Source organism: Toxotes jaculatrix, chromosome 7 (assembly GCF_017976425.1).
Source record: "Toxotes jaculatrix isolate fToxJac2 chromosome 7, fToxJac2.pri, whole genome shotgun sequence".
NCBI lineage: Eukaryota > Metazoa > Chordata > Actinopteri > Toxotidae > Toxotes > Toxotes jaculatrix.
Window position 1 is genome coordinate 24,399,843 of NC_054400.1, and position 18,691 is coordinate 24,418,533.

Here is an 18,691-nt window from a genome sequence, read left to right on the forward strand (position 1 = left end):
TATCTGCTCAGAATGTTGCTGCCTTTAAACCATTATCACAGTTTTGGGAATTTCATAAAGACATTTTTTTTTATTCCAATCTAAAAGCATATTTTTATATTATATATACATTGCACACATGCACAATTTTGCATTTTTATACCAATTATACAATTAAACAACGTATTCAATTAAAATAATCTATACCGTCACCCAGGGTTTGACCATCTCTACAAGTTGAGACACAAAAATCAAAAATAGGAAAAAAAGCATAATCCCAACATATGAAATGTTAAATATAAAATATAATCGGGGGCTCTCAAACTTTGGCAAGTAATATTTAGTTATAGTTAATAGGTTTCAAAATTTTATATAGGCTACTTTAATAATGTTAATTTATACATAGCACTTTAAAATACATTTAAAGAACATTACAGTTCAGTATTTATGTTAAATATACATGTTTTTTTAAAAACTATGTTCATAGCGTTTGATATGCAGACATCTTGTCTAATTGGGAATGTAATGAGAAAAGGACATGTGGACTAAGTAAGGTCCTAATAATAGTTAGACCGCATATGTCGATAATGTAACCTATTTTAATTTCCACGGCGACCTATAATTTTACTGTCCCATGTGCTCCTATAATAAACACGGGGGGGAAGAAAAAAAAAAGTAGGCTTGGCTAAATTCCCTGAACTCCACTAATCTACACATCACCTTCTTCCCTTTTTCAGACGGTATTGATCAACCCCGGGCTTTACGTCAGTATTGATAACTTTGCCAAAGCAAAAATCAAGTGCAATTGTCCAGTTAATGTTGGGGACGCAGGCACGGATACACTTGCTCTTTACTTTTTCAGAAACCCGGGCAGTTCGCCAAAAAAAAAAAAATAATAATAACGTCTACTTTTTTTCTCCCCCCGCTTCTTGCTTTTCCAGAAACATGTTGGCAGACTTGTCAAACATATCGGTGGACTCTGGCGTTAAGTCTGTTCGTTACTTTTTTTTAAAAGTGGGACCGGTGATCGTAAACGTTGTTTAACGAGGGGGAATCCAGCCCACATATTTATTGCAGCCGCTGAAAAAAATCTCCTCAATATCCCCCAAGATGGCCGCCGATGTAGGATCGATGTTTCAATATTGGAAGAAATTTGATCTACGGCGGCTTCAGGTTAGTGCTATTCTCACCTTTCTCGGCTTATTTTTCCAGCGGTATGTCTTCTCACTGTACCCGGGTGCGTGTTGTCTCGTTTTGGGTGAATCTACGGCGAAAGCTAGCGGTGTTTGCATTGATAGTTATTAGAAATTGATCCCTCTTCTGCCTTTGTTCAGTTCAATCATTGATCAGCGGTGGAGGGACCGTGGAGCAGCACAGCCTCTGTGTTAGCCACACCGATCTGGGATCAGCACCGCGGACAGCACTGATGTTTACATGCATTAGCTTTTCTGCTTTTTATTTTTATTTTGTACTCTTTATTGTCCGCGGCAAGCACCGCCGTACTTACATGTACGGAAACTTTTAATGCGCCCCTGAATCCCTGTTCTTGGACGTAGGCTGTAACTTTTTCACCCAGCTTAATGTTTTATGCGGTTTGTGTCGACGGCCGTTGCGTCGCTGCTGCATCTATCAGCAGGCTATAGTACGATTTTTATCATTTTGTAAATATTTTTTTTTTGTTGTATCTTGGGGAAAACATTTTCTTTGCATGTCGGGAAGTTTTATTTGCGATTCGGAAAGTTTATTTTGCGGACGTTTACTCGTTCTGCTCGGATATATATATTTTTTTTTTACCACAAAATATTTTCCATGTGTGTAAACTGTACATTTCAGGAGCGCTGGTCTCAGTCGCAGCATTATAACCTGTTAGTTGTTAAAAACAGAGCTTTTAAGTCTCCAGACGCCGAGGCGGTGGACTGTTATGTCTCCGGCACAAAACATGTTTCTAATTGATAGCGTGGAGAATGTGGCAGGTGAGCGGTTTGTTTGTATCACAGCCATAGCGTGTACCTATATCGTCCCATTAAATAGCATGTCAAGTCCTTAGCCTATAGCTTCACCCACTGAGCTGAAAGTTGAATTTATAAACCACAATGCTGACAGGCTGTACGCTTGTATTCCTGAAAGCAAACGCTGAAATAAGGTTGGGAAAAGCTAAACGCTGTTTTCAGTGTCCACTCCACCCCCCCACCTCCTCTTCTCTCCTCTCTCCTCTCCTCTCTCCTGAAGCCGCATAGGGCTGCTCGGCCGGGGGGGCTGTGTAATTGTATTCCCCGCTAATGTTTGTAAATCAGCCTCGGCCGGCGCAAGGGCACCGTCTCTGCCGTTTGACTGATGTTCTGTAACATGAGAAATGACAGGAGCATGGCAGTCCGGGTTCCTCGGAAAAGCCTACCGAGGAGGAGAAATCAGATCTGGTGGCTCTCGGTTGGCTTGTGTTGGTCGAGTGTTATTCCAGCTGGACCTCTCTCTCATCCAGGCTGGGATCCAGAGGGGCGAGGGAGCTATTGTTGTTGCGGCTTCATGTAGCGTCCTCTCTGCAGGCTCTCATCCTGACTCACCCCGGCTCCATAGGACCGTGTAACCCTTATGATAGATGTAAGGTTTTTCATTAAATGTGACTGACTAACCTGGGAGCTGCATCTGAACTGGCCTTTAAGGATGCCCAAGCCATTACCCAGTGTCATGAGCAGTGATGTAGTGGTTTGTAATAAAAAAGGGTAGCCTCCAGTCAGTAATCATTATAAGGCATCCAGCCACTGATATTAAGAAAAAATCATGATACTTGCAGTAAAGTGTTAATAGATGCTTGTGTTTCCTTGAATGACCTTATCCTCATGTTAAATGGACCACTTTGAGACCACTCGCTAAGAAGTGGTAGTGCCAGGGGATAGCTGTCAGCCTATGGAAATGGATAAGTAATTCTAGCAATGAGGAATAAGTGGATGGTGGATGAAAATCTCAGTTTACCTTCACTGCATCCCTGTCCTAAGCTCGTTGGTTATATTTGTGCAGTACGTAAACCACAAGCCAGACACTGTTAATCACCTGCACAATTGTGCAAAACAGGGTACTTTGTAAACATGTCGTCTTGTAGAAATACGCATGTGTTAGCCCACACAGTCTGAGTCTTAAAAATGAAATAAGCTAAAATGCACATGTAGGTGAAAATTGGCTTGAATTTTAGAAAGCGTGGTTGGTGTTCATTCCCTTTAACTTCTGTGTCTGGTCTGGATAAGTGCTCTTTTTTTAATGCTTGTGAACCCATTTGTTAGGGCTTGTCAGAGTGTTGGTAATGATCATTTTACATGTGATACAGATGTGTTACAGCACAATACACACACAGGATTTGTTGAAAGCGGTGTCTTTAAAACTGAAATTCAGTTTGTGTAACGCTGAAACCATTACTATTCACAGGACTAGCATGGATCTGATCACATTATCTTATTGACAGCATCTCTGGTAAATATTCTTACAAGCCTCTGGTTGCAAACATGCCTGTAGCTTAGATGTGACACCCTCTGCTACATGTGTCAGAAATCAATTAATTCACTTATTTCTCATTCAGTCATGGTTGGAGCCAGGTTCTGGCAGTGTGAAATCATTACAGCTGTTTCACCATCCAACCCATATAGAGCGTTATTCTTCCTATATCCGAGGACATCCACAAGCTATTTATTTTAGCAGTTCACACTGGAACGTTTATTTTCTCATTACAAGTTATTATATCAGTAGACTGAGTGTGCAGTTTTTTAGTGTTTGTACAGTAGATTTGTGCCTCCGAGTTGTACAGGATGAATAATTCACCTGCAGGCTGATGAAAAGAGGGCAGGGAAAGTGCGAAGCGCTGAGGTGGAGTGACCTTGGTTCCTGCTGGCTGCAGGTCACCCGGCCGTTGCTGTGGTAATCATTCACACCAGCCAGATGGCATTTCCGTGGGCGAGCATGAAAAGGACGGGTCAGGGTCTGTCCTGCCAGGTCCTGCCAGGCCCAAAAACAACTCTGGGCCAATATGGTACCTGGAGAGAGAGAGCAGTGGGTTTGTAGAAAGACTTTGCAGAGCCAGGTGATGAAAAGGTGTGGTCAGAGCAGGTGGAAATGCAGTTTGAATGCAGACATGGTTTTGTTTAATCCTGTTGGTTGAAATATTTTTGTTGTATCGCTAATTTAGTGCACATATTGCTACGGTGAATTACCCTTTAAGCTCACAGAAAAACAATGTGCATGCACATCATTAAAGGAGACCAAAAAGACTTATATTTGAATTTAGAAAAGTTGGGCGCCATGCTACCTTAATCCTTCTGTTGTTTTTAGTGATGTCGCAATGCTCTGCTCATTAGAGCCTGACCAGTATATTGGTTGGCCGATTTTATCGGCTGATACTGGTCTTTCTCAGTTGCATCGCCATCGGTGTATATATTATCCAATATGAAAATGTTTTCTTAGTACACTTAGAGTACACATCACAGCTGAGCGGCCGGTGGTGCGCATTCAAGCGGTGTCTTCGTGGTAAGTTGCTAACTAGTTTGTGAAATACATTACTGGAAGGTTAATGAACAATGACCACCATCATTTTCCCTTTTCAGTGTAATCCTAATGTAAGCCTGGAATTCAGTCTGTTGAAATCATGATTTGGAACAAAACTGTTGCATGAATTTGATCGCTAGCAGAGCTTGATAGGGAATATGTGGTTTAGTAGACATCAGATATTTCTGATATACCTAAATACAAATGAAAAATTAAGCTATTTAGAATAACACTACAGAAACTATCAGTTCCACTACAACACACATATATGTATATAAAAAATATCAGCCAATGCATTGCGATATATTGGTCCCAAAAATCCAGCACCAGTCGGGCTCTAGTGCTCATATGGCGAAATAATGCCCCGTTTATTTGTTACCATTTCTTCGCATTGTTTCCACTCTCTCTCTTCCATGAATCTAAAAGGCAGTGGGGTTTTAGATCAGGAACAAAAGCTTGTGATTGTACTACATTTAGCTTGACTCAGTTGCTCTGGTGTCAGCTCTAATCCACACACAGAGACAACAGTATTGCCAAACAGTGAAATTGCTTTGCAGCCTGTGAGCCTGGCTGCCTTCGCTGCCAGCCTGCTCTGTGTGCTGTTTGCCAGTAGCTCCCCCACACACACACACACACACACACACACACACACACACACACACACACACACACACACACACACACACACACACACACACACACACACACACATACACATACATACCAACCCTGCAATCTCAAATTGGCTGTGAAAATCTGTCTCTGTCTCCCTTTCATTCATGCTTTCATATGTTTGTTTGCTGATATTGTTAATGTCACATGCATCAGTATAATCTCATTGTAGTGGAGAGTAAGTAAGTCCAGAGTGCCTCACATCTTGTATTATTTATCATAATGACTGTATCATTTCATTCATATGCTTTGATAGATAGAAAAAAGGCTTTAAATTGACCTCCATAGTTGGTGCTATATGGGCTCATTATCTCATTTTTCAAGACTTGTCTTTTGTTGTCAGGTCTTTAAAATCTTCAGCAGATTAAGTGCTGTGTTTAAATGTAACAGCTGCCCCATCTTCATAATCAGCACTATTTTGAGTCACGCATGCCTCTCACATAAACAGTTCTTAACATGCTTTCATTATTACCACTTCTGTGAATCGATGGGTGGGACACGTCTTGTCACTGTCCCATATCCGTCGGGTTGCCCCTCTCTTCCTTTGACAGTGACAACAAAGCAAATAAGAAAGAGGGGAGCTTTTACATGACTATCTGGGGCAAATTGAGATGTGAAATCCAGGAGCCATAACCCCGGTACATAAAATGCAGCGAACATTAGAGAGCGAGAGGAGTGAAACAGACTTCAGCATTAAGCTGTTTAACCTCTCTGTGTAGCATTAGTGGTAGAGACTTCAAAGCAGATGCTTCAGCGTTGGAAGCAGAATGACAAATGGGTTTAGAGACAGCTACGGTGAGCATTCTCACAGGAAGACTAGGGCTGTCATTAATGTCAGCTTAATCACTTTGACCTTCCTTCAAGTAGATTTCCATACCTATCCAACCATTTTTGCCGTGCTTGCGCTCCTGTTTGCAGACTGCTGTATGTGCTGCTGTTTGATAAGCCAGAGTGTGATGATGTTATTGTTTATATCTGTGATTATATATGTGTACTGTGCTGGAAGCTTTGATGTTAAATGTTCATGCAGGTTTGGTTCATGAAAAACTACCACCGATACATTTTCTTCTTACCTCTAGTGGTATCCAGTCACGCAGATAGTTTTGGTTTTAAGTCTGAGATTTCTGCCTCCACCTCAGTGTAGTGGTGGTGAATACAATTTCCTTTCTTGTGTTCACGCCTTCCAAAAAAAATTACAGCTGCAGCAAGCGTCTTTCAGTGATCCATAACCGTGATCATGTTATCAGTCACTTTGCTGTATCTGTATCAGACACTTCAGATCGCTTGCTATAATTTCTTATGGGAAGAATGTTAAAAATAGGCAGTTTCTTTAGTATCCTGTAACATGCAAAAAAAAAAAAAGACATTAGGTGTGCCCGAATCAAAAATCAAGCTATATAAAGGAAACTACTGTTTCATGCAGTGGTGTTGCGTCCAAAAGGCGAAAACCGGAAAGTGGCGTCAGACCTTTGGACGCCGCTGAAGCTTCCAGCCACCAGTTGCAGCACTGAGCACGCTGCTGCTGACAGAAACCCAGAAAGTAAATGAAAAATCAAGTCTTCCTTGTCATTTGAGTTTGTATTGATTGTAATGGAAGAGACCTTGGTTTAGAGCAAATCATGATTTTTGTTACTTTGCACCTGCCTGCTTTGTTCTCCAAACTTCTAGGTTATTAAGAAGATTGCTGAACATCTGGCGAGTTTGCATGTTTAAGATTTCTTCCCATAGTTAGAATAGTTTTCATTGGAACTAGTTTCTACCAAAGAAATAGTCCCTATGAAAACTGTTGACAGCATGTTCTGTGGATTTGACAGAGAAACGGGGACGTTGTTACTGTAGAAACAGATGCTGCTATCAAATATTTTCAATGCTACGAGCACCTCAAATAAAATTCAATACTCCTCAATTTTATTAGGGTTGACTAGAAATCTCAGAAACCAATATCTCAAAATCGGACCAAATAAAACTCAACCCATCTCCATGATACCAGTTGAAAATTTAGATAATAAGTAATTTGGGTGAACTGACCCTTTAAATGGCTCTTTTTTTTGCCACAGCAGCTGGTTTTTTTGATGTTAGATGTTTGACTAATGAGTGCTAAGACTTTTGTCATTATCTGTTTGTCTGCAACGCTGCCTGCCTGAGTATTTCTGTCTGCGAAGGTTTGCTGTTTCAGTGTCTTCTCTTATGCAGCGTTGTGCCAAAAAATGCAGTACCCCCAATGTTTCAGCAGGAACGCCCCCTTGGTAGTTGACAGTGCTTCATAGCAAGACACGCCAGATTTTTCATAGCGGTGCGTTCTCCGATCTGCTGCCCCTGGGCTGGAGCAATTGCTTTGCAGGAGTAAATAACCAGCTTTAACAAAACTTCAGGGACACATTAGTCTGCTGGAGGATGGCTCCATGGTGGTAGGGCAGCCTCTTCTTCCCTCACAGTGAGGCAGGCGGAAACATCAGGAGGAGAGAGGTAATGGCTCATCGGCATGGGTATAAAGCTGTGTCCTCTCTCCCTGCTGACAGCCAGTCCCCTGCCCAGCAAGTCCATATTGAGCTGCGTTTCTCCACCGTGGCCTTGGCTTTATTTGTTTTGACTGTCTGACGCCACTGCAGACGTATTGAGCACCAGTCCTTTCTTGTTCATTTTACTAGGCTTACAATGAATCCCACTGCCCTGCCTCTCTCAGTTTCTCTCTCTGTTGCTCTGTCTCTCTACCTAACATGCCTTAGCCGCGTTTGGCATGGTTTCACTTTCTGTATTTTATTCCTCTATTGTCCATTTCGTCCTTCATGACTTAGGGAAAAAAAAAAAAAGCATGCCTTTTTTTCCCAAATGTGTAAGTGCCAGGCTTTTGTCTGGTGTGTGTTCTGACGTCGGTTGTCATGTAGCGTGGGTGAGCATGGTGCGAAGGGTGCTCCTGGGCCCGGCACACTCATGAGATCAATGCTTCACTAACCTTCTCCAGGTTGTCTTTGGGGATCTCAGCCGCTCTCATTATGTGCCACTGCTCAGAGTGTGTTTACCAGACTGGAGGAATAGTAGTCTTGTGCATGCCACCCATTTGTAAGGCCCATTTGTCCTCATTTAAGTGGGAAGACAGAAGACCCGGGAAAGACGGCCCCTTGGTGGTCTTTTGAGTATTAAACCAGTTTGTTATTACTAAGCAGATGTGCTCTTATTTATCAAAATAATACAAAAGGTGTGTTATAGCAAAAGCAGATGGATCAGGCTTGTTGTGTTAGCCGCTCTTGTCTTTGTGCAGCTGCTACCCCCACACAGTTAATTACTCTCTTATTCATCCCCAACAATGGGAGGGGATAGAATAAATCTGAGCCGCGCACTCTCGCTTCTTCACCAGGAAGGTGCAGACTGGGACCCTAAAGCGAGCGAGTGGCTTCAAGAGGTACAGTTTATCATTTTTAATGGAGAGGAACAGGAAGTGGGGACATGAAGCTGGGCTCTGTGATTTATACACCACCTCAGTCGGGGGAGAAAAGAGCAAGTCTATCTCCCTGTCCACACCTCTGGTTTGCAGCCGCTCCCGCTCAAATCATACCCCTTTGGCATTCTCGGCTCCTCCTCAGCTCCACCAAAATACACTTGCACTTTGTCTGAGCTTCTCCGGGGAAATAACACAGCAGGAGAATGTGCCTACCTAACTATAAGGTTTTTGAAAAAAAAATACTGCCCTCCTCATTTATTATCCATTATTAATGTCTGCAATTATATATGTTAATAATCCAGTCTAATTAGTTAGGTACAGTATCATCCCAAAATCAGTCTGCCTCTCTGCACTGCGTCCTGCGTCTGTCTTTATCCGGTTTTGTTGTTCCCTGAAAAGCCCAGTGATGTCATGCTTCCATTGTCACCTGTTCATTTACTTTCGTAGTGGAGGGCATCGGGGTATTGATTAGGGTTTGCAACTGTGTTAGCAGCTCTGCCGGTGTGTAATATAGGCCTTGAGGCTATTCTGTCTTTCCGTTCAGTCTCACGAGTGCTTTCCAGACCTTGTAATCTTAATTAAATATGCAACTTTTGATCGCAACAGGGTCACTATTTTTGCATTTAAATGTGGTCACAGAGTCCCCCACCTCCTCAGCTGAGACAAAAAGCAGACATTTTGAATCTTAATGCCAAAAAAGAGGGAAAAGAACAAAGAGCTGAATTGAGTCTCTCTTTTTTCAATTTCCCTTGTTAGCCTCCTGCTGCATTCCCCTATAGTTTTTTTTCCCATTTTTTTTCCAGATGAATTTTATGATATTTTCCTCCCCTCCCCTCTCCATCTCTCCCTCTTTCTCTCTCTCTCTCTCTCCCTCACTCCTCAGCAGTTTTCCCCAGACAGGTTCCACAGTGTTTTAGAGGGGATGGATTTAATTGCTCTGTGGGGATTGGTTGGCTGTGCCGGGCTCGGCTGTTTAATTAGTGTACCCTGCCGGGATTGGTTTAATGCTTCATGATCTTGAAATTGTCTGATTGTTCAGCCCTCTGGGGACTCTCCCTGCCTACGTAGGCCAGCAGGTTTAGCTAAACATTGCTCCAGGCTTCTGCTGTTTGCTGCAGGAGGAAGAGTATGCCTAAGGAACCGAAATTTGGTTTGGGGGGGGTCAACTTGTATGACAAACCAGGGGACTTGTGTGAAGTGGACAGTCCTCTGGGTCCTCCTGAGTGCTTGACTGCAGGATATCTGTAGAGACCTCACAGGAATGTTTATGCCTACAATATTTCATCTCAGCTTGATGCTGTATGGAAATCATCCAGTTGACTATTAATGCAGTACCAATATTTAGACTGTGATACAGTGTTTCTTTATGATAAGCAAGCTTAGGATTTTTAGCTGCAGCCAAGCAAAGTCATTTGCTATGCATGTGGTTCTCTGCTTGGCCCACACATTTTCCACATTTTTACTGAGCTGTCTGAATGGATGTCTTGTGTTTTTGAAGGCGCTCCTCTTTCTGCATGCTTTTGAGTGTGTGAGGGTCTCTGCTGCACTGAGACCATCAGGGTCATCTTCTGTGGATCTCTGAATTATGTGCTTGGTCACCTTGAGTGAGGGGTGCTGGGGGAAATTACATTTGTATAAATGGGCCCAGGGTGTGTCCGTGTCCCCTCAGTAGCCTTTCGCAGGATGCCCTTGGTTCGGCTCAATCATGGCAGCGATGTTGACCTCAACAGTAAATGTGCTTGGCATCAGATCCTGCGTAAGGGACGAGCGTGCGCTGTGGCAGTGCAGTCCAGTACAGATAGTAGCTATTGAAGGCTAAGCTCATTCCGGTTCATCAGACGTATCGAGCCCACTCACTCAAAGAACTCAACCTTGAAGTGCATAAATCTCCAGTGGACGATAATAAGAATACCTTCCTCTGCCTCTCTGCCTGGACTTTATTATGTGTTTGTCCTCACAGTGAATGATGCCTGAGTGTTCTGGTGCAACAATGATTACTTTCTGTCTAAGAGCTTTCTCTTTTAGGAATCCTCCAGGTAGATGCCAGGATCATGTATTCCTCTGTTGTTGACTGGATCATTTGTGCTGCACCCAGGAGGGGGTGGGGGGGTCATTTTTTTATGCCCGTGTTTACTATTGTGTTTACACCCTCGTAGACACCGAGGGGATGCACATGATCGCCAAGGTGATAGACCACATGGCAACCGAGCCACTCCCAAATGAGAGTCACACCCTGAGCTTCATTCCCTCTCTCTCTGGGGGAGTTGCCCTGATTACTGAGTGACTTTGTGCTGGAGTTGAGGGCCCTCTCCAGCTGTTGGGATTGTTTGTGCAATGATGATAAGGGGTTGAGTAATCAGAGTTGGTTTGTGTAGACAAGCTTTTAATCTTTCTGTTATGAATTGTTGTTCAGCTATGTCGGTGCATTTTTTTTTTGTTTCTGCATTTAATTTTCATTTAGCCTTAAATAATAGGTGGACTAGCAGAATATAACATGGGGTCTGGTCATATCTGTGGGTTTGGAGATATTCATTGTGCTCTGTTATTTTTTAGGGGGAACCTCAGGTCAATTGCGGATCATGGCCAAAGTCAACAATGTTGCTCTCTCATAAATAAGCCCCAAGACTTAATATTGCAGGGCTGGTTCTCCTTCAAAGATAAAAATATTATTGCACCCCGGCCCCTTCCCCCACTGCCTTTTGGGCAGGGTGTGAGTCCAGCGTCCGTCTAGACGTGCGGCATCATTAACCTGCCGCGACCTCGGCCCCTGATGAATTCGCTCTCACATCCCTTGCAGCCTAGCATTAGCAGCCCTTCTCCTGTCCACTGGGAACTGGGGCTCCTCTGGACTGGCCATTAGAGCCACTAGCCTCTACTGGCAGGCATTAATAGGCCAAGTGGCCGGAGCCTTTCTCAGACTGCTGAATAATTCAGACCGTCTGGGCCGTGTCTAGTCCCGGGGCGCAGGGGGATGTGAGCTGGGGAGCAGGGTGCAGGGGGCTGCGTGGAGGTGCAGGGGTTAATAACAGGTCTGCCTCTCTGTGTCAGCAGCTGCTCAACCCCCTCCACCCCCAACAAACGCACCCAACCCCACCCCGCATATGAAAGAATCCTATTCAGTTGATTAGATTTTTCAAAATGGATCAATTTTTAATCAGCGGAGCATCTGACTACGGTCAATACCATTGTCGCTGGGAAGACAGTTGCCGGACAGCCGTCTTTATTTACAGGAATGTTTGTTTTTTACTGTATGCAGATGGAGGGGCAGGAAATGGCTAGCTCAGATCACTGCACCACTGCAGTCCCTGGCCTGTCCAGGCAGGGGTCTGGCCTCTTCATGCACGTCTGCAACAACACCACCACTGCCATCAAGGCCGTGGCAAATCCAACGCTCTCTGATGATGCCCTTTGGAAGATCAGCCTTCAGTATTTATTCACATCAGAGCAGAAAGGTGGATTAGTCTAATGTCTTTTCCTGTGCGATTGTGGGTCTGTCCAAAGAGACTTCTCTTACCCATTTGCATCTGCATAAGTAGCGAGTAGGAGTGAAGAGCCAACAAACTAGCTGTAATACTGCCATCAAAATTTCATTGGGCTGTGGGGAGACCCTAACATGTTAAATAATGAGGAGCCCATAAACTTAATGTTCAGAACCTCTCCGCAACTGCTGACGACGTCTAGTTATGACTCGATACGTAGGCAGAATTATGAGGAGATAATCCTTCTTCAGAGTGCTCGTCATTTTAGCACATCTGGTTCTTAAACACCCGACCACCGAGTATTCTTGGTGTGATCACTTTCAGGATCCTTCTGTATGCAAAAATCGCAGTGAAGAACTTGTTTGCAGTGGCTTGTGTTATCAGTCTTTACACACATCTATACAGGCCATGTTTTTATGTCATATAGATATGGTGCCGTCAGTGTGGGGCAGTACGTGGGAGCTCTCGGAACTGTAACATGTAACATGGTGTTTATGGGGTGGGCTGATGCTGCATTCCTCTTGTCTATCTCCAAAAAGAAAACATTTATGCAATATATTTCTATAGAAATGACATGTATATGACGGTATATTAGCAGTAATAGTATTTCTGTGGCACCACTGTACAGGCAAAGTTGATACGCATGTGAAAAACAACATAAAAGTGTATGTAACAAACTCAAATACTGTGATGTGGTGTAAAGTCAATAATGTTCTGTCCTTATGGGGTTAAATCAATTTATCAATCAAAAAGATTAATCAATAATATGACAATACAAACATAAGTGTGAAACATTATTTTCTTCATCCTGCTTAGACAGTATTTCCATTTCACCCACATACCAGAGTTGACAGTAAAAGCTAAACTATCATTATCACATTTTTTCAGCTTTCCTGGTCTCTGTCTGCACATGCATGAGAAAAATGGCAACAGTGGCAGCAGCTAAAAGTACATATTTTAAGATAAATGTCATGGAGATACAGTTTGACTTTCACAAATTTGAGAAGAATTTGAAATGAGATTGGTCTGTGCCCTCAAGACGACACTCGGTTAAACAAATTCGCCGTCAAGTTATAGGAATGTTTTTTTTCTGTTGTCTACAGAATGAGTTAAAACTTTAAAAAATACCAACACAAAAAAGAGAGCAGTTAAATGGTGGGTAGTACCAAAACTCTTTCCACAGTGCTGAGTCAATGGAGCATAAACATGGTTCTTGCAAATCTGGAGACGGTTGTATCAACAGTTCAGGAGGGGGATGGGGAAAATAGTTTTTCTTGAAGTAAAACTTGCAAAAATAATTGTCACCATAATTTGCCTCTGTAAAATGAATGTCTCATTAAAATAACTGTTTGACAGTTTGAACAGTTTAGAAGGTTATTGGCCAAATGTGGAAGCCTTTGCCATACTGCATGAAATCTGGCATCGTTTTCACTGTGTGGCTGTCACAACATATTGGCACAATCACATGTTGACGCAGTAGTATTGTGAGACACTGACAGGGCATACACTGGCATGTTATGATGTCCTATTTGCATCATGACTTAATGACTTTGGCTTCATTACAATAACTCATTGACGTAATGGTATCACGCTCACATAATGTCGTATACAGACAACTTGCCATTATATCACATACTGACGTATTGGCATATTGACCACAGCATGATATATTGACATTGCCTTCATTGCAATGACGTCCTGACATAGGGATATAACATTAGAACTTATGGCTGTACTGGCATATTGACTGTAGTGTTTGACATAATGACGTATTGAATGACACATTGGCATATTGACATAATCACATATTGGCAAATGACACGGTCATGCCATCATGACATTTTGACATTCTGTGATATAATGACATGCTTGCATATTAACATGATGACATTAGTGTGACATAATGGCATGTTGGCATCATGGCACACAGGCGGAATGGCCTATTGATGCACAGATGTAATTACATGTTGGCATACTCTCGCTTATTACCAGTGTAATTACGCTCCCTGGTGTCCTCTGTTTAACAGTTTTACTGAGACTGGTAGATATTCCTCAGCTCAATGGAAAGATATTGTTAATTCATATACTGTACTGAGAATACAAGCCTTTGATAAAAGAGCACAAAGCCTTTGATAAAATCAAACACTCATGAATGTCAATGACCATATTTTCAGTAAAGAAGCAAATCATCAAAAAGAAAGTATAATTTTTTACATTACACTGTCACAAATCTAATCAATGAGTTAAACGGCATGTATTTACTGAAGCTTTACTTTTGCTTTATATTTTTGGTGCTCCTGTTTCTGAGTGACAATGGATGAAACGCTTGGAAAAAAAACCAAAATATAAATCAGACGTTGTGACTAGTATAAAAAAAAAAAAAAAAGAAAAGAGGCTTTTCCAGACACAGATCAGACATGACATAAAAACCCTGTCCTCCATCTAATCTTCCCTTTTAAACATCAAACTTTTACAAAAAGAAGCAATGCTTTCACTAAGGAGTACTTATTTTTTGCTCACTAATGAAAATGTTTTGAATCTCTTTGCTGCGGTGCCAATGGCGTTGTTTTCCTTCTTTGCTCTCTGATTATAGAACTGTATAAACTGGGCGAGATTTTGAATTCTTAGCTGATTGCGTGCCTGTAGCCATGCACTTTCCCTGCTTTCCTCTCCAGACCTCTTTCTCCTGATAGCCTCTTTTTTTCTGGTACAGAGGGATGCAGTGCACTTTATATGCAGTTATGCTGAATAGGTGCTGATGTATGTTGAAAACAGTTTTGCAGGTGCCTTGTCAAAATGTGCAGTGGATAGGCAGTAACACAGTTCCCTTTAATATGCTATCAATCAGCCAGTGGGTTCCCATTTGTACATACAGTATTATGAGTCTGCTCCTCCCCAGACTGTCATGACACTGCTGGTGTTTAGCTGCTCTCATGTCCTCCAACAGCGTGTCCCTATTGTCTGTTTGTCTGTTTAATATGCAAAGGTGGTCATTCAGGGAGTCATTTTGGACCAGTGTAAACGAATCGGCAACAATGATTAGCTGGCGCTGCAGAGGAAGTGTCCATCATTGTGTTAGTGCATTTGGAGACCATCACTCCTCCCTCAGGTCATCTCGCCGCTGCTCTCTCAGCTTTGCGGAAGACGCTGTCTGAAAAAACACCCAAACAGAACCAGAGTAAATACACTGTAAGTGGAGTTACTTAATGGGAGATTTTGCATGCTTAATTGCAAGTATGGATTGAAGGTCCATTAAAAGACATCAGTGTCATGGAGTCCAGCATACAGTTTGAATATACTTGAAATGGATTGATCCATTGACTTCCTGGCTTCTATCTGACAGAAGTAATTAGAAACAAAGAGCGCAAAACCATTTTGAAGATGACTTGAAAAACAAGAAATAAAACATAGTTAGCCTCCAGACAGTCCTGTTTCTGATGCTGGACCTTTTTGTTTGTTCAGCATATGCACGCATGCTTCAGGGTGGCACCGTAGACGTCCTGAGGGAAATATCAGGCTTATTTATTGGAGCCTTTTTAGCCCCAGCTCAATAGCAGGAGTCTGATGGCTGGGGTACAGAGGGACTATCTGGCAGAGGAGGAGGTGGAGGAGGAGCTGGGCCTGGCGTCAGCCCCACTGACAAGCTCTTATTTACCGTCCAGATCTATGACTCATTTTATGTACCTAATCGTAAAGCACTGAGATTTATCGGAGGTAACGGGACGGTGGGGAATACCCCAGGAGACTGGCAGATTCAGCTCCCTCCCCGTCGACTCCCCCCCTGGCTGAGCTTCAGGTTCACTCTACCTGGTCCAGCACGCCAACACCTTCTGGGAAGAAGGGAGTGTTGGGGGCCCAGATGAGAAAGTCCATATATCTGTCAGATATGGACAGCTGATAGCTCATCTCATAAAGAAGAGGGTCATAAAAATTGGATGGGCTAATGGATGACTCTGTAAGGATTAATAACAGCTTATTGGTCAGGTGCAGTGACCTCTTACCGAGCTAACAATGCAGTGGCCAACTGGGCTCTCGCTGCATGCAGCACAGCGGTACATGACCAAACCAAAAAGCAGTGGTGCTCCTATAGCTTATCCGCTGTATTCCCCCCTTTGTTTTAAATTATTGTATCCTGGTTTGTGAATTGCAGTTGAATTTTGTTGCTTTATAAATAATGTATTAACTTCAGGGAGAAAAAATCTAAAGGTTGACATCCTCACTTGCCATCATTTTTTCCTCATGTCTGCCACTCCGGTAATGGCAAAGGGGGAAGCAAAAACAAGAAGGTATTATAATACTGCCTTTGTTCTGACAGGAGTGCTCTCAGAGCCTGTTTTATATTCCTGCTGAAAATTAAAATTAAACTTTCATTGTTGTGCATGCTGTTTAATCCAATAACGATCTGATGTAACAAACTGCCGTAATATCTCTCAGCATACTTAATCGGAGCGGACTTAGCCCTGTCACTTTATATTAACCTCTGCTGCAACAGGAGAAGGGCTTCACTAATCTGCCATTGTTGGGTTTGGCAGTCTGTAGCTAGTGCAAAACAGATTTGGCAGTCAGCGCGAAAGTAAAGGCTTTATAATGACAGCGAGGCCTCTCTGCTATTTGAGCTAATAATGTCAAAATCTAATGATGCTGTGGCCCTTGGAATTAGATGGGAGGCGAATGGGTGGGAATAGTGGTGATGTGGAAAAGGATTTTTGGGGAGGGGGGGTTCAGCCATCCCACCTCCTCTCATTATGTCACTCACTTTTTAGACTGCAAATTGGCAAACAATTTAATCCCTAGTGACCTTTAAATTCTCCCGGTGCGGGTGTGTGTGTGTGTGTGTGTGTGTGTGTGTGTGTGCCCTCACAGTCACTGGCATGTTTGTCTTTGTATTCATTTTAAAAACGTGCAGTTGCCAGGAAGTTGTGTGAGACGGTGCACCACCCTGACGTCTGAAATCGTGGTGAGATGCCATCGCGCAAACAGGATATTAGGTTCGCCAGGAAGCATCTGAGCAAGGGACCTAAAGAGTCTCAGCTAACAGAGTGACCTCACACTGCTCAGCAAGGCAGCATCTGCAGCGTCATCAAAGCACTTGACTCCTGTGTCCCCCCCCGAACGCAGCCTTGTAACTTAAAACAAAGAGCTGATTGGTTGCTCTCTCAGCCTCCCCTCAACCCCTCCGCTGTGGATGAGGTCTCAGCCTGGGAGATAAAATAGCAGTTATTTCTCATGTGCTATGCCATTTTGTCAGTTTGACTGTTCCACTTATTCAGTGTTTTGTGACTTGCTGAGCTTGAGGGGATGTGAGTGCCATTTCGCAGCCAGATCTGAGTTGTGTTGATTGAATTAGACAAAGTCGGAAGATAATTAAGAACCGCAAGGCGCTGCAAAACTGTCTGCTTCCAAACTGGTGAAAATGAGACGCTGCCACATCAATGAGCTAGCTGGCTCTGCTTGATGTCAGTGGTGGGTTATATCAGTTGACACCCTTACCTCCTAGTGCTGGAGCCAGTTTCCTCCTTTCCCTTTAATGTTTCTCCAAATATGATTAATCACAAGCCGTAAAACCGTTGCTTCTGACAGTGCACCACGTTTGCACAGCTTTGTTTGTTTCTTTCACGGTAGTAATATGATCCTCAGCTGCCAAGTGTAGTTTATGGCATAAACACAACCCCAAAGAGGTGTGTCTGAGAGTCAAATGGGAATCATAACATGGCCCACAACAACTCTCATACTTTACTTCTGATTTACTAAGCCTGTATGTTTTTCTTTTTTTTTTTTGCATTTCTTTTTTTATTTTATTTTACACATTTCCAATGTTGACCTCCTGATGTTCTTGAATATATTGCAATTAGATTTTCCAGTCTTTTTTTTTTTTTACATCACAACCTGAACTGTACTACAAATACATTTAAATTCCCTCCCACTACACCCAGCTTTCCTGTATCATTAATCCAAAAGGTGAGGTATACTGAACTACTGTTACTTCCTTGTACTTTCCAGCAGTATTTTTTTTGTTGTTTGGAGACACAACAGTTTTTTTTCCAGAAAGACATTCATGAAATGTGAGAAGGAGGGATCAGACAGACAGACTGATAATGTGCTGGCACCTCATGTGCATTCAGGCACTTCTCAACCTTTCTCCTTCTATTCCACCCATTTTGTTTTTCACCCTGTTTTCTGGATGTTGGCCATGTTGGGGCTTCTCTTTCTTTTCCGCTGCTGGATAGGTAATGTAGCTGTGAGGTTAATGTTGAGAATCGTATAGCTCAGGCACAATAAAATTGACACCGTGAGACCTAGAGAGGTATGTTTATGGCAGCGCCTAGCTGCGTGTCTGCCTTTTGTGTTTGTGTGAGCCTAAATGTGAAGAAGTGTCGGGATTGTTCGGAAGCCCCCCCAAAGGGGCTGGACTGTGGGGCAGGAGGGTGGGAGCGCAGTGGAACATGGGGTGTCAAAGGCTAATTTTCAAAGCCACTCACGGGCGCTCATCTCTCACTGTGAAGTGGCAAGCGTGGCAAGTGGCTTGCACGTTGTCATGGATACTAAAGCATGGGACCCCAGAGATGGGGAGCGGGGGACGAATGACTGCCCTGTC

The 18,691-nt window shown here is 43.0% G+C and overlaps 1 protein-coding gene across 1 annotated transcript in view; it reads left to right on the plus strand.

Annotated features, from left to right (window-relative positions):
• The first annotated feature begins 1,089 nt into the window (after positions 1-1,089).
• Positions 1,090-18,691, plus strand: part of cux2b (cut-like homeobox 2b) — an 82,939-nt gene continuing 65,337 nt past the window's right edge. Inside the window, exon 1 of the mRNA XM_041043276.1 lies at positions 1,090-1,152. Coding sequence (XP_040899210.1) covers positions 1,090-1,152 — 63 coding nt within the window. The remainder of the gene's footprint in view (positions 1,153-18,691) is intronic.